The sequence below is a fragment of the Cinclus cinclus genome, chromosome 9 (assembly GCF_963662255.1).
Source record: "Cinclus cinclus chromosome 9, bCinCin1.1, whole genome shotgun sequence".
NCBI classification, from domain to species: domain Eukaryota; kingdom Metazoa; phylum Chordata; class Aves; order Passeriformes; family Cinclidae; genus Cinclus; species Cinclus cinclus.
In genome coordinates this window covers 14003637-14018979 of record NC_085054.1, presented here as the reverse complement: position 1 = coordinate 14018979, position 15343 = coordinate 14003637, and the positions used below count along the sequence as shown (strand labels likewise).

Below are 15343 nucleotides of genomic sequence, written 5' to 3'. Positions count from 1 at the left end.
CCAACCACGGCCCGAGGCCGCGCGCGGATCCCGCCCCTTCCGCCAGTGGGACGGGCCTGCCCCGCCCTGCGCGGTGCACTATGGGAGGTGTAGTTTTCTGCTCACATACAGTGAGGCGCCGCCCGCCGACAGTCCCCGTGTGGCGAGACTGCAGCTCCCGGCGTGCAGCGGAGCCGCCGCACACCGGCACCATGGCGGCGGCGCGAGGCGGATTGCGGGGTAACGGCGGACGGGTGGGTGGGCAGGAGAAGGGGTCAGCCCCGGGGCGGGGGGACCGGGATCGTTCCGCCACCACCCCCACGGCACGGCGTCGCGGAATTCGGCACTCGGGCCCGAGATGCACCCCAGCCGCGCCCCGCCGAGCAGAGGGCTTAAGGACACGCCCCAGCTGTGTTGGCCACGCCCCCCGCCCGAGCCCCCTCCTTCGAGCGCCCCTTGGGGGAAGGGCAGGGCCTACGGCAGGGGGATGCGGATGGACAGGGATGAGGACAGGGATGAGGGCAGGGATAAGGACGGGGGTAGGGGCAGGAGCTTAAGGCAGCCCGGGCTGAGACCCCCACGCTCTGCCCCATGGCTGCCCCTCCCTAATGCTTCTCTCCCCGCAGGACTGCTGGTGGCAGCAAGACCTTCAGTGTGTCCTGCCAAGGCCTGGGGGCGGCCGGACCCCCGGGGCACACGGCTCTTTGGGCAGAGCTGCCATCGGCCAGTGGGACAACGGGCCAGTCAGGAGCCTGGCAGCCGGGGGCTCCCCGAGGGGGTGGAGTACATCCCCACACGCAAGAAGGGCAAGAACCCGATGAAGCCCGTGGGGGTGGCCTGGTGAGTGGCTCAGGGGTGGGAGGAGGTCGGCACTGGGAGACTGCGCTGCTCTGTGGGGTCCAGGGCAGAACAGGGGTCTTGGGGGGCTGTAGCACTGAGCATAGCACTGTCCGTGCAGCTCCAGTGTGACACAGCACCCTTGTTTCCCTGCCCACTCTCTCCATTCTCCATCTGCTTGACTGCTGGCTGTCCTGCAGGGCCATTGGATTGCCTTCTGGCATCATCCTCTTCCTCCTGACCAAACGGCAAGTGGACAAAAACCGCCTTGAGCAGCTCAAAATCCGCCGAACAATGATGGAAGCCAACCAGGGCGAGTATGAGACGGAGCGATACAGCAGGGTGGTCAGGGGAGCATAGCCAAGCTGCCCCCTCCCCAGGCTGTCACTTGCAGCACCTTGGAGTGACTGGCCAAGGGGACACCTGCCCCATGGAACACATGACAGTGGCATCTGCCCTGCCTGATCAGACCATGAAGTGGTTGTGGAGCTGAATAGGGACAAATAAAGTGAAACAGCTCAGTGCCACTGTGGTTGCTCCCTCAGTGTTCAGCCCCAGGCTCTGCCTGCCTCAGCAGTGGGGGCCCCAGCTGTTTTGCAGCTAGACTTCTACCCACAACAGCAGGGGCTACAGGCAGGGGAGGGAGGCCAGGCCTGGAGCAGTTTGACCTTGGTTTTCCCATCTTAAAACAGTGTTTGTGCTGCACCAGGCCGCAGCCCCCACTGAGGCTGCCCACAGGTTTTTTGAGGGAGTTGCTATACCAGTAAGACAAGGACCGTCTGGAAAACAAGTGTTTTATTTAGCAAGTGCAACTTTGCCCACATCCGTGGCTTCAGGGCCTCTGCAATGTGAGCTCTGCCACAAAGGTCTCAGCTGCCCCCTGCCCGCACCAGGCACAGCCACAGCTCAGGGAGGGGGCATGGCCAGCCCCATTTAAGGCACAGAGTGAATGACACCAACTGTTCTCTGCCAAAAAAATCACATGATCCCAGCAGCCACTGCCAGCTCCCTGAGCCCAGGCAGGGCTGTGACATTCCGCTGCCAGCCCAATGCCATTGGCACAGCCTTGGTAAACAGTGCCTAAGCCAGGCTAAACTGCCTAAATACTGGCAGCCAGTCCCCCCCACTGCCCTCAGAGGCTTATTGGGGGATGATCAAGGGAAGCCCTTTCCTTAGCAGCCTACAAGTAGGAATGCCAAAGCATTAAGAGTCACAGTAAGCAGACTATCCTGTACAGAGACCAGAGGAGGGGTGAAGGGCAGCTGGAGAGGGACAGGAGGGGTCCCAGGACTAATCCCGGCCCACTATCTGCAGGATGAAGGTGAAGATGTAAATGATGTCAGTGTAGATGGTGAGGGCACCATAGACATACTCCTCGGGACTCAGTGTGTTCTTCCTGTTCCCCAGCACAAGTTGGGTGTCATAGGCAAGGAACTGCAGGGACAGAGAGCGTCAGGGCAAGGACCAAGGGGGAATTCCTCCCTCCCCAATCCCCTGCCTGACACCCTCTGCCCGTTCCAGCCGTCAACTCACCAGTGTGAATGCGATGGCCCCAATGGCTGCGTACAGCATGTGTAGCCAGGGGACCTGTGTGGGAAGGGAACATGAGCAGGGTGAGCTGGGGTGCTGGCAGGCAGCAGGTGAGGCAGGGCAGGTCCTGCCCACAACCAGCTCTTGAGCAGCTGCTGCCAGTGCCAATGCCCTCCCTGTAGGCAAGCTGCCTTCCAGGGCTGTAGCACACCCTGCTTCCCAGCAAAGGGACCACCCAAACCCCCTGCCTGCACCAGCCCTGGGGATACCCAACCAGAAATACCCATGGCACCCCACAGCCCCTGTGTCCTCCCCACTCACGTATTTGAAGGAGAGGACGATGGCAGTGATGATCCCGGTCACCATGACCACAATGCCCAGCACACAGAATAGCCCTGGACACGATGTAAAATCAACCTGATGGGGACACACACATATCACAGGAGAGCCCAGGGTGTCCCCACTGACCAGTTCCCCACACCCAGCCCACAGAGGGCAGAGCAGGGTGCATCCTTCTCCTTGCCTTGGTCTGGAAGCAGAAGATGGTTACAACGATGGCCACAATGGCGGTGATGAGCATGGCAATCAGGACAGCTTTCGTGTTGTACATGCTACAGACAAAGACAGTCACCTCACACTTCAGTATCCTCCTGTCAGAGGTGTGTTGGAGACCTTCCCCCACAGCCCTGATCCAGGACAGGAACTCCACAGTCCCTGAGCCCAAGGGACTGGAGCATTCCCTGGCTCCTGGCAGCCTCTCAGTTGAGCTGGCTGCATTGTGGAGGACAGGAGGGACCACCAGATCCTATAACCACAGGGTCCCCAGGGCATACCTGGCAATCGTGCCTGTCATCAGCCCCATGGCCAGCGTCTGTGGGAGATAAGGGTGAGATCAGTGGGCTGCCCACCTGCCCACATGTCCTCCTATCCCCCCCCCCCCACCCACCTGGGGAGCTGGGGTGCCATGGGGGCACCACCAGGACCCCTTGCCAGTCCCAGCCTACTCACAAAGATGCTCAGCAGGATAATATTCCAGGGGAAGCGTCTCCTGAGGATGAAAGAGGAGAGAAGTAAGCTAGTGACAGCAACCATGTAATGTCCCCTGGTCAACATCACCCAGGGGCAGCCCAAGGCAGGAACCTATCTTGATGTTCTCCAGACACCCACCACACCCACATACCCCACCCTGGGGATCCTAGAGACTCACCGGGGACCCTGGCAGCAGGCCAGCACCAGGTAGGTCACCAGGAACACAGCACTGCAAGGAGAGACAGCAGCTGTCAGCCCCACAACCTCTCACCAGGATCAGCCCCTGGATTGGGAGACTGTGGGTGTGGGGGCACAAGCTGGGGGGGACATGAGCCAGCAGAGCCCCTACTCACTATGAGGCGTAGTAGATGGCAGCATTCCTCTGAACAAAGGAGCGGACAGGGTCGCTGTGGGACGGGAAGGACAAGTGTAAGGTAGAGGAGGCAGCACCTACTGTCCCTTCTGAACACCTCCCCAAGGAACTCGAACTCCCCTCTTTTTTAGGACAAAACTAAGGAGGAACCCTCTACTCACACAAAGGTGAACACAGAGATGATTCCTACCGTCACCAGGAGCTGCAGGGAGATGATGGCATAGACCTGCAAGAGACAGGGGGGTCAGCACTTGGCCCCCCACCCTGACAGGTGCCCCTGGCCCCCTGGGACTCACCTTGCGAATGAAGGCGTGCCGGACTTTCCTATCATCCCAGTCAACTGATTGGAAGGGAGAGCCATCCCCAAGGCCGTTGTCACCTGTAATGGTGGACACCCCTCAGCACCAGGGTCAGCCATGCAGCCCCTCAGAGCACCCCTGTTTCTAGTGCCCTCCCCCAAATAAACCAAGGCGCCCCACTTACCAAACCGCATAGGCATGGTAGGCATGGCCATGCCCGGATGAGGGTACCCCCCTGCTGCTGGATACCCCCCTGGCTGCGAGTACCCCGGCCCCGCAGGGTATCCCCCAGGCTGCGGGTACCCCCCGGCATAATGGGGGGGCTGGGGGTACCCCCCAGGGGGCGGGGGGTAGAGGGGGTTCTTGTCATCGTAGAGCGGGGGTGCAGTGGGCTGCGACATGCCGGATCTCCGCGTCTCCCACAGGCACCTGGAGGGGACAGAAGACACGGGCCTTCAGCACAGGTCCCCCTCCCCAGGCAGGGATTGTTCTTGGTGAGCGAAGCCACAGGTGCCGGGACAGAGGGGATCATGCAGCCACAAAACTTCCCCCTCCCACTTTAATAGTGGGTCCTAATTAGTGAGGGCGAGTTGGCCTTAATGCCAGCAGGTCAATAACAGATGAGGGATGTCCCCACTGTCCCTTGGCTGGGGCCACCCGCATTCTTGTGCCCTGAGTCCCCGGCACCTGCGTCAGCGGTCAGCCACGGGCAGGGCACAGCCACGCGCTGACTCAGGCTGCGTCGAGGACGTGACCTTTTCAGAAGGGATCTGACCTCTCTGGTCTTTGAAGCTCACACGGACATTGCCAGGGAGGAAGGAGCAGCACTCCTGGCTGGTGTTTGGCTCCAGGTAGCACCACACTGAGGACAAATGGCATCACCCTGCTGACTGCCCGGGGTGGTAACACAGGGTCTGATCCTCATCACAGTGACGCAAATCCCACTGCCCCCCCCAACCCCCCCCATTTCGGGTGTGTGCCCCACCCAACAGCCACATGCGTCACACAGGGGCTCCAGAACTCCTTAGTCCCCTCAGAAAGTTATAAAGGGAATGAAACCCACATCACCTCTACAGGAGATGGACTGTTCCTCAGCCAGTGGAATTGGGCCCCCCCTGGGGCTGAGCTCCTCTCCTCAGCCACAGCAAGCCCTCTCACAGAGCCCCCGGCAGCTGTGAGCAGGCAGCCTGGGCTCAGGGCCAGCTGGGCTTGGTCCCAGCAGGAGGAGGAGAAGGAAAGCAGGATCTCCAAGGCCAGGAAAACAACAGCACTGCCAGTAGACAGTGCCAGGCCTTTACCCACCTCCCATCCCCTCAGCACTGGCACTTCAGACCTCAGGAAGGTGCCAGGACAGTGCCAGGACCCCCCACAACCCTCCTGCCCGCAGCGGTGATGTGATCTTGGGACCATCCCAGGGAAGGAACTAGGCTCTGATCCTAACCAAGACGAGGATGGGAGAGGATTGGGCACTTCCTCCTGTGTGACACCAGTGCTTCCTTCCCGCAGCCAGGTTGGACAGGCAGCAATGCTGACGGCTCACCCATGCCAGCCATACCGGACTGGAGGGAGCAGTTCCGTGTCTGTCCCTCCACCCCTCCTGCCATACAACTGTGCCAGTCACGGCAAAACTGCCACAGTCACACTGACCTTCATCATCGTGATGACGACAGCAGCAAAAATAAATAACCAGCATGGCAGTGACCACAGAGATAGGAAGTTCACTTTCTCCACACTGTGGCTTCCCAGAAAGCACACGGTGCCCCCTGGTACCAACTCATCTGAGGGGACAGGGAAGGGCCCCAAAATAGGACCTTGACCCTAGGAAAGCCTCTGTGACTTACACTCAAGTTACAGGGGGACCAGAGTCCCCAGGAGGGAACCCAGGTGTCTGGGGAAAGCAGGGTGTATCTGGCTGGCACAAGATCATCAGTGGGGTCCTCTGCCCATGACCAGCACCTTGCTCCAGCCCCTCCTGTTCCCACCCCATTGGGGTAGCTTTGGGCACTGGGAAGGAACCAGCCTGACGGGTCCCAGCAGCTGCCACACCCAGGGAAGCAGGCAGCTGAACCCTCCTAGGTCCACGGCATCACACGGTCCCGAAACTGAGGTCACCAGTTAGATGGTAGATGGCAACCCGGGAACAGCTCAGTGGCCCCAGTGTGACACAGTCCCCAGGGACAGGGTATTACTCTGCACCGGCAGCATGACTCAGCACAGATAAGGCATATCTGGCAGGCACATGGGGCACAAGCAACCATCATCCCTTCCACAGTCCCACGGGTAGCACAGGGTCGTGACCCCACCACCCACCCTGGCATTCCTGACAGGCTCAGACCCCTTCCATCAGCTCTACATGTTCTTGGGGGCAACACAAACACCTTAGGAGGGGATCATGGTTTAGGGTGGGGGACAGAGCTTCCCACACTCAGGCTGCCTGAGAAAGCATCTCACTCCTGAAAAACCTGGAAGCTCCCACCAGTACAGCACGGGTTGGTACAACACACCCTAGTACGGCACAGCACAGAGAGGCACAGCCTAGCACGGAGTGGCATAGCTTGGTACAGCACAACAGGACGCATCTGCCGCCTGCAGCACAGGACGGCTCAGTAAAGCACAACCCGACACAGAACAGCACAACTTGTCCTGGCCCAGCCCAGTCCAGGCCAGCCCTGCTCAGCTCACACGAGCAGGTCAGCACAGCCCACCCAAGCCGGATGTCCCCGCTGCCCCACACCGCTCACACAGGACACAAGTTTCCTGGGGTTCAGCATCACCACTCCCACATCCCTGCCCCTCTGCAAGCTCTCTCCCGGGGGCACAGACATGGGACAGAGGTGTCCTCCTGTGACCCAGCCCCGGCACCCCCACGCTACCCAGTGCTGGTCCCCACGCACCCCCATGGTGTCACCCCCACACCTTGCCGGGCACAAACCCCGACCGAGACACCTCACGGGATCCGTGAGGACACCCTTCGCAGCACAAGCGAACCACCCCGCACCACGCCCCGATTCTCCGCCACGCCATCGCGTGGGGCTCGGAAAACAGCACCAGCGTCACAGAGGGATCCGGCGGGTAGCACTCCTGTCCCCCCGCGTCCCTGCTCGCGGGACCGCGCTCCGTGACCCCTGCTCCGGACCCCAACCAGACGTGCCCCCACCCACTCCGGTGACGGGGGAGCGGGGGGTCGCAGCGCGTCCCCGCTGTTTAGCGACCGGCCGCCCACCCTCGCCCAGTCCCCGTCGGCTTCTGGGACGCTCGGGAGAGCGCTGGGACAGCCCCTCGACGGCTGCGGCACCCGAGGGCGCAGGGTCAGGGGGGTGGGGGGGGGTGAAGCGGGCGGAGGGGAGTCGAGAGAACGAGGGGAACCACCGGGGGACCGCCGGGGGCTTCAGACGGGACTCGGGAACGGCGAAGGAGCGCGAAGCGGAACGGGCCACCCTACCTGCTGCGCGCTGCTCCGCCGGGCTGCGGCCGCGACCAGACGGGACGAGCCGGGACGGGTCGGACGGGGCGGTCGGACGGGGCGGGGGCAGCCACCGCCCAGCGCGCCCTCCCGCGGCGGCTGCGCGCCCTGCACCCGGGACGGCCGATGACCGGGAGCGGGGTGTGCTCTCCCGCCTGTTGCTCCCCGGGACGGACCCCGCTGGCCCTCGCCCGTCCCCTCGGGACTTCCTTGCCGCCGGCTCTGACGTCACTCAGGGACCCCCTTCCTCACGCAGTGACGTCACGGGGGACACCCCTCGCGGCGGCGGGGGCAATCCCCTCCTCTCGGCGGATGACGCGACCGTCGTGCCGAGCGTGTGTCCCACCCCGTTCCCGCTCCCGGTGCCGCGGCGGCGGGGCCGGCAGGGGGCGCGGCGCGGCGGGGCGGGCGCGTGACGCCGGTTGGCGGCATGGCCGCGGGGCCCGGCGTGGCGGCGGCGGCAGCGGCCGGGGCGCGCGGGCTCGGGGCCGCCTGCCTGCGCCTCCTCCGCCGCGCCCGCCGCGCCGCCGCCGCGCTCATGGCCTTCGCCGCCCCGCTGCTGTTCCGTCTGGGGTGAGTGAGCGAGCGAGCGATCGATCGAGCGGGCGAGCGAAAGAGTGAGCGGTCGCCGCTGCGGGACGCCCCGCAGGGAAGCGGCCGCGCCGCCCGCCTTTGTGCTGCTGCCGGGAGGGAGGGCCCACCATCCTCCCCTGTTTGTGTGGAGCCGCCCCAGGAGGAACCTGCGGCCGCGCCGGCACGGAGAAACCGGGCTGGGGCTCAGCCTGCTCCGGCCGGGGCAGTGGGGGCGGGCGATGTCAGCCCGGCCGCCGGGGCCGAGGATCGGCCACCGGCTCTCCCCGTGCGGTGCCGGTCACCCTTCCGGTAAAGGGGAGTGAAGGGGCGCCTTCTCACCGCTGACCTGCCCCCGTGCGTGGTCAGGCTACCTGCTGCTGGCAGGAGCCCCTGCTCCTCGGTTTTGGGCTCCGACCGCTACAGATGCAGGGGACGCCCCCCACCCCTCTACTGCAGGGGTTGCTCCTGGTGTGCCGTGGGGTATCCTCGGCCGGGAGTGGACTTTGCAACCCGGGACTTTACATGTCCGTCACTGCGCCATTCCCCATCCCGTCTCAACTCGCTGCTGTGCAGACGGGGAGGTCCCCTCGAGCCTCACAGCATGTTGTCTTCTGCACCCCCACGTGCACGGAGGCATTTCTTGCCTCCCTTTTCCTTGGCCCATTCTCTTCCCTGATTCCCCGGACCATGGCAAGCTTGGGCATGTCCCCCCTGGAGCATGGGGAGGAACAGCCAGCTCCAGCCCCTCCTGGTGAGCACCCCGCAGCAATGGCCCCCCCAGTCCTTGGTGCTCGAAGTAGCCAGAGGGTGCCTGGTTGGGAAACCAGTCCTGCCCTATGCATCTGGGGTGTGACGTACACACACACACACCACCTCTACCCCACACTGAATGAGAAAGTGGCCCTGTATGTGTTCCCTGTGGGAGTCACAGCCTCGGGAGTAGCCCCCTTCCCAAGTGGGCTCCTTAGAGGAGCTGGGGTTTTTAACGCCTAGGGGTGTCTGCCTTCCCTAGGTACAGCCTGTACGCTCACACACGCCTGGGCTACCTCTTCTACCAGCGGCAGGTGAAGAAGGCCCGGGAGCGGTATCCCCATGGCCACTCCGTGCCCCAGCCCTACTGCTTCCCTGGTGAGTCCTGGCGAGCCTCTCCCACACCATGGCTCTGCAGTGCTCTGCACCCCAGCACTGGCACTTTGGGGTGAGGAGGGGTTGCCATCACTGAATTGCCCAAAGTATGTTTAACTAAGAATTTGATGTAATGTGGGGAGTTTGGCCTGGACTCTCCCTTTTCCAGATGGGGGTTCATGCCCTGATTCTCTCTCTTCCCCCCCCCCAGGGGTGAAAATCCTGCCCATTCCCGTGCTCTCCAACAACTACAGCTACCTGGTCATTGACACTGGCTCCAGCCAAGCGGCTGTCATCGACCCCTCTGACCCGCTGGCTGTACAGGTGAGACCCCCACAAGCGCTCTGACCCGGTGTTTGGCTGTCTCCAGTTGAGGGCGTGGCATGTCCCTGTATTTTGGTGTTAGAGGGGAGCAAATCTGGCCCTAATCTGCAGCCCTTAGTGCCCAAAGCAAGATTGGAGCATTACAGGGGAGCTGGGGGAGACAGAGTTTGACAAGGAGACAGCAGGAGAACATACAGTCTAACCTGCTTTTAGCCAGGGCTGTCTAAATCTGAGGAGCCTGGGGAGGTTGCAAGCAGGAAACAACAGTAAGGGTGGATTTAATGCAGAAACCCGAGCTGGCTCGGTGTCTGGTACTTGGGTTCTCTGTCCCCCCTAACCTCTCTGTCCATATCTCCTTCCCATTCCTAGGCTGCCATTGAAGAAGAGGGGGTGATGCTGGAGGCCATATTCTGCACACACAAACACTGGTAAGGGACAAGAGGTGGTCCTGGAAGGGTTGGTAGCTGCTGTGAAGGTTGCCCCACCTGAAGCAACCCCCAGCCCTGCCCCATTTAGTGGGGGGAGTATGGGGGGATACACTTAGGGTCTGTGACCTCCCTGTCTGCAGGGACCACAGCGGAGGGAATGATGCACTGTGCCAGAAGCACAACTCCTGCAGGGTGTATGGCAGCGCTCTTGATGCCATCCCACAGCTCACCAAGTAAGTCCTGCACCCCCTAGCACCTCTGTAAATCTGGGGGGGGGTTCATTCTCAGCCACAACTGTCTGTGGCACTCATCAACTAGTCCATCCCCCCCAGTACCATGTTGGGCAGAGACCTGGCATGCTCCTGACACCAGTGTGTGGGAAGGGTTGCCAGGGGAGGTGCGTATTTTGAGGTGCTGGGGTTGGGGGAAGCACCCTGAAGGTGCCCCCTGTTCCCTGCACAGCCCACTTGCAGACAGGGAGAAGGTGAGCGTGGGCTGCCTGACCTTCGAGGCGCTCTCCACACCTGGCCACACTGTGGGCCACATGGTGTATGTGCTGGACGGGGGCCCCTTTGGCAGCCCCCCCTGCCTCTTCTCTGGGGACCTCCTCTTCCTTGCTGGCTGTGGTGAGTGCACCCAACCCCAGACAGGGTGTTGGGAGTTATCCCATCCTGGGATGGGCTATGGGGTACCCCCCAGGCTCCCCCATGACACGTGGTTGTGTGGGGGCCCAGGCAGGCCATTTGAGGGCTCTCCTGAGACCATGCTCGCCTCCCTGGACTTGGCCATGGGCTTGGGTGAGGACACGCTGCTTTGGCCAGGTGAGTGTCCCCAACAGCAGTGCAGAGCTGCTGGTGTCCTCCTCATCCCCTCTGCCAAGGTGGAGAGCTGGGTGGGGGTGATGCTAAGGGCTGCATATGGGGGTCCACAGGCCACGAATACGCACTGGAGTGCCTGACCTTTGCCAGCCTCCTAGAGCTGGACAATTCCGCGCTGGAGCAGAAGCTGCAGTGGGCAGTGCAGCAACGCCAGGAGAAGAGGAGCACGGTGAGGCATAGGGGTCCCTGGGTGCATCACCCACCACCACAACCCCTCAAGGGGTTCCCTTTGGCAGGGATGCTGCACCCCAACACCCTCTTGCATGGTGGGTGCTATAGGGGCAGGGGGTGTTGGAGGCGTTGCCAGCTCCCTGCCGGGGGTGCTGCCTCCAGCAGGGGAGCTGAGCAGCTGCCCCCACAGTGCCCCTCCACGCTGGGGGAAGAGCAGACCTACAACCCCTTCCTGCGGACCCACCGGCCAGAGCTGCAGGAGGCACTGGGACTGTGGCAGGGCGGCGGGGAGGACCCCGATGCCTTTCGTGCCCGTGTCCTCAAGGAGGTGCGAAGGCGCAAGGACCTCTACCAAGCCACCTAGATCCTCCCCCACACCCTGGATCCTCCCTTTCCACAGGGCCAGGTGATGGTTGGGCACAGGGGTCCAAGACTGTGTGTTTGTTTTTTTTGCTGTGAATCTCCTTCTTGGGGTGCAGAGTTGGGGGAGGGGGAAGAGTGGACACCCCCTTAAGTGGGCACCCCATAAGTGAGCCCTGCCTTTGCTCCCTCGAACTTGGGGGTCACCAGCTGTGACGTAGAAGCACCTCAATTCTTTCTCGGAGGATCTGTAGCCCCCCACCTCACTGCTAGGGCTATAGGAATGGCCCCAAGGGCCTTTCCTCCAATCCTCCCCCACCGCCCCATTTTCCTGGAAGTCTCCAATTTCCCCTCCACCACCACCACCACCACCACCGCCATTCAGCCCCCTCCCCTTAAGCCTCCAGTGTTGAGCATCTCTTTTGTGGGGGCTGGGATGGAGCCATCAAGGGGAGGCAGGCTGGCAGTACTACCTCCAGGCACGGGGTTCCTCTCCAGCACCCCATCCTTAACGCTGGAGCCCCCCCGTACGTACACACACACACTGGGGCAGGACCATAAGGTCACAGTGCTGGGTTGTGGGGGGTGCTGCTTCACTGGGGATCGGAGCCACAATCACCCCACGCCCCAAAATAAAAGACTGGATGTATTTTACGCCTGTTTGTACCTTTCTCTCCTCGGCGGGGCGCGGCCCCTTTAAGAGGTGGGGCCAGGGCGTTGCCCGGGGGACGGGGAGGCGTCGGGAGGCACCGGGGCCGGTCCGGCAGGGCGGGGGGCGACAGGGGCTGGGGGCTGCCCCCCTCACCGGAGGGTCCGGCAGCAGCAACCCCGTCCCGAGAGCCCACAGGAGACCCCGACCATGGCGGACACTGCCGTCGAGTTCCTGAGCCTCATCGGTGCGTGCCCCCTCCAGCCTCCCCCTTGTCCCGCCACACCGTGCCCGGTGCAAGGCGGGGGACACCGGCTCCGGCAGGCCGGGGACAGATAGTGAGGGATTGAGCGGGATAAATGGTGAGGGGCTCGGCCCAGCCTGCAAGGGGGGAACGGAGACAGGGAGGGGCAGTGGGCAGGGGCGACAGTCACTCCGGGAGGGAGTGACCAGAGTGACCGTCTCCTCGCGGCCACTGTCCCTGTGTGTTGGGGCCGCCATCCCTCGGTGCAGGGCTGAAGGAGATGGAGTGGTGCCTGTTTGCTGAGACGCTGGCAGTGGTGGCCGTGGGGGCCCCACCAAGGGACAAGGCGGAGGGGCAGTGGTGGATGGCAGCCCAGTGGGCACCCTACCAGCGGGAAGGTGAGCCGGTGCAGAGCTGCATCCTGGTGCAAACCAGATTCCGAGGCAAGCAGGATGGTGTGCCTGCCTCCAGGACCCTCAAAGGTGAGCCAGGGGTGGCTTTGGGGGATTCCTTCCTCCCCAGGGCTGGAACATCCCTGTCCACCAGCCCCCAGGGCTGGGAATGGGGACAGTGCCAACAGGATTGGTTGAGCATGGCTTTGCTCTGTCAGCCTATGTGACCTGGCAGCTGGAGACCCTGGAGCAGGAGGAGCAGGAGTGTCTGGAGGTGACTGATACGGTGATGGCATGTCCCCTTCCCTGTGTCCTACCCACTGCCATGGGGTGTGCCCTGCAGTGGTGCCTTCCTGGGAGCCTTGTCCCCTGCAAGGCTACTGTGAGCAGTCTGGTATCCCTTGTCATGCTTAGACTCCAGCTCTCCCCACCAGCCTGGTCCCCATCCCCTCCTCTGGGTGGCAGCTGGGATGGGGAGTTTCCCACAATGCATCTGGTATGGTACCCCGACTGACAAAGGTGCTGGGGAGTGCCACCTCAGAGGAGGGGTTGCCCTGGCTCTACCCTCCAGCACGAGCCTCCCACCCCTTCTGCAGCTCAGACCACACCCCACAGAGAAGACGACCCACATTGTGACCCATAAGCATGGGATGACTGTCTGGAAGACCCTGCAGGAGGGAGAGGTGAGGCTGAGGGCAGGGTCACATCCTGGGAGGGGGCAGCACAGCTGGCCTGTCTCACGAGTGGTGCCCAGGCTCTGGGGGTTGCTGTCCCTGGGGATGCTGGAGCTGGAGCTGTGGCTGTCCCATGAGGTAGCCTGGTCTCTCTGCAGGCAGAGCCACAGTTCCAGAGCTTCTCATACAGCCGGGCCAAGCTGCGGGGGCTGCTGCTGGAGGGTGCCGGCCTCCTGCTGCTGCGGGTGCTGGCACGCCGGCAGACAATGCCCTCCGAACTTGTCTTCCCAGCCATCAACACCGAGGGTGACCTCTGCACCTCCAGCTATGTGAGCCACCAGCCAGGAGGGCCTGTGGGTTGGGGAGGAGTCTGGGTCAGGCTGGGGATACCAGGGTGAGATGTGGGAAGTAGGAGTGGGCAGAATGTGGTTGACAGCATAGGGGGGACACATGGGGATGGCACCTGGGAGCACGGGTGACTCTGAGACAAGGCTGACCCCTATCTGTTCCCAGTGTGCCCTGGGCATCCAGTGGCAGGCAGTGGGCTCAGCAGAGGCAGAGGTGTTTGTGATCCAGCGAGCTGTGCACACCAGCACGGGCACCTCCGCTGTCTGGCACAGCAGCTTCCTCCCCAACGGGTAAGGGCAGGGATCCAGCCAGAGACACCCCAGCCCTGCCAGCCTGGTGGGACCCAGGATAGGGAGGTCAAGGGCTCTTCCCTCCCTCAGGCGTTTGGCTCAGCTGATGCAGATTGGCTCCCCAGTGCTGATGCTTCTACAGGATGAGTCCATCCTCAGCAAGTCAGGTACTGAGCAGGGGAGGTTTGTGCCCACCAACACAGGCAGCCCCTGCCCACTGTCTAGAACTCAAGGGAGAACACCCTGCCCTGCCTTTCTGCCACCAGGGAAGTTCAAACCCCAGCTCCCATTCCCCAAAGAACACCTGGACTGGGAGGAGGACATCCAGCTCTACTCCTGTTTCCTGGACAGGAAGGTAAGATGGGTGGACACGGGGACAAGAGGACATGGGCCTGTGCCAGTCTCCAGCAGGGTCTCCCCTGGTGTGCCCAGGAGGGACACTGAGGGGGCAGGCGAACCAACATCCTTCCTCACACTTTCTTAAGTGTGGGAAAGGACCCAGGCTCCTGTCCCCCTCACCCTGGCACAGTACCCAGGGAGGAAATATGTGTTCATGCCCACCTCGCTCACCCTGTCCACCCCACTGCAGGATGAGCTGCAACTATCCCATGCTGCCTACCTCCAGCAGCACCCCGAGGTCCGGGCACTGCTATCTGACTTCCTGCAGGCATTGCTCCTCCAGCAGCCACCTGACCCCATCTCCTTTGCTGCGGAATTCTTTGCCCACCAGCGGCCTATTGGGACTCCCTTTGCCTACACTAGGGCTGGCAGCCCCCTCTCCAACTCCTCACCTGGCCACTCTCCAACTAACAGCAAATAAAGCACCCAGCACTGCCTGTCCAGTCTTGTTTGCTTTGGGGAAACTGAGGCTCAGGGAGGGAAGGTGGAGCTGAGCTTTATGCTAAAGCCCCACCATGTCTTCTGGGTGGGACCCTGTCCCCCTTCCAGCTGTTCTAGCCCTTGCTTAGGGGCTGAGGGATGCCTGAGGAATACTGTGGAGCAGGGCCAGGCTCACATCCCTGTACCTGCCACCACCCCACATGTTCCTGGGGGACACCTCTTGCCCACCTCCCTCTGGGACACAGCCTGGCTGGCAGAAGAGTACCACAGAAGGGCACCCATGGGAGCACCTGAGCAGATCCCCCTTCCATCTCCACAGCCACGAGGTTCCTGGGGATGGGGTGCCCCACTTTTCTTGGCACTGCAACACTGGCACCCCATCTTTGGCATGAAGGTCCCTGTACCCGAGTGTGATGTGAGCACCCTGTGACACAGATCCTGCCTGGCTGAGTGCTTCCCCAGCAGCTAAGAGTGCATTTTGATCTCCTTACGCAACATGTGCCTGCTTCCTCCTCACTCCCACTTCTATGGCATTTC

The 15343-nt window shown here is 62.4% G+C and overlaps 3 protein-coding genes across 5 annotated transcripts; 2 read left to right on the top strand and 1 right to left on the bottom strand.

Annotated features, from left to right (window-relative positions):
• Positions 1 to 76: 76 nt before the first annotated feature.
• On the top strand, positions 77 to 12023 carry PNKD (PNKD metallo-beta-lactamase domain containing). Of its 2 annotated transcripts, XM_062498161.1 has the most exons (10): positions 77 to 219; positions 606 to 819; positions 9096 to 9211; positions 9420 to 9532; positions 9902 to 9960; positions 10101 to 10193; positions 10423 to 10586; positions 10695 to 10781; positions 10892 to 11007; positions 11200 to 12023. In XM_062498161.1, exons 1-10 carry the CDS (start codon positions 81 to 83, stop codon positions 11371 to 11373), a joined length of 1275 nt encoding a protein of 424 aa, XP_062354145.1. In that variant the 5' UTR covers positions 77 to 80; the 3' UTR covers positions 11374 to 12023. The 2 variants fall into 2 exon arrangements, with proteins under 2 accessions (XP_062354145.1, XP_062354144.1); XM_062498160.1 differs by lacking the exon at positions 77 to 219 and having other exon boundaries at positions 230 to 819.
• Positions 1595 to 7736, bottom strand: TMBIM1 (transmembrane BAX inhibitor motif containing 1). Of its 2 annotated transcripts, none has more exons than XM_062498165.1 (12): positions 7490 to 7736; positions 4232 to 4476; positions 4045 to 4127; positions 3910 to 3974; positions 3729 to 3782; positions 3554 to 3604; positions 3355 to 3394; positions 3180 to 3217; positions 2870 to 2957; positions 2668 to 2763; positions 2350 to 2403; positions 1595 to 2250 (listed from the first exon to the last, which is right to left on the bottom strand). In XM_062498165.1, the coding sequence occupies exons 2-12, from the start codon at positions 4446 to 4448 to the stop codon at positions 2107 to 2109; spliced, it is 930 nt and encodes a 309-aa protein (XP_062354149.1). In that variant the 5' UTR covers positions 4449 to 4476; positions 7490 to 7736; the 3' UTR covers positions 1595 to 2106. The 2 variants fall into 2 exon arrangements, with proteins under 2 accessions (XP_062354149.1, XP_062354148.1); XM_062498164.1 differs by lacking the exon at positions 7490 to 7736 and adding an exon at positions 4823 to 4974.
• On the top strand, positions 11653 to 14786 carry CATIP (ciliogenesis associated TTC17 interacting protein). Its single transcript, XM_062498013.1, has 10 exons — positions 11653 to 11793; positions 12190 to 12265; positions 12532 to 12744; positions 12873 to 13036; positions 13251 to 13337; positions 13487 to 13657; positions 13842 to 13966; positions 14057 to 14133; positions 14233 to 14321; positions 14556 to 14786. The coding sequence occupies exons 1-10, from the start codon at positions 11653 to 11655 to the stop codon at positions 14784 to 14786; spliced, it is 1374 nt and encodes a 457-aa protein (XP_062353997.1).
• Positions 14787 to 15343: the final 557 nt, after the last annotated feature.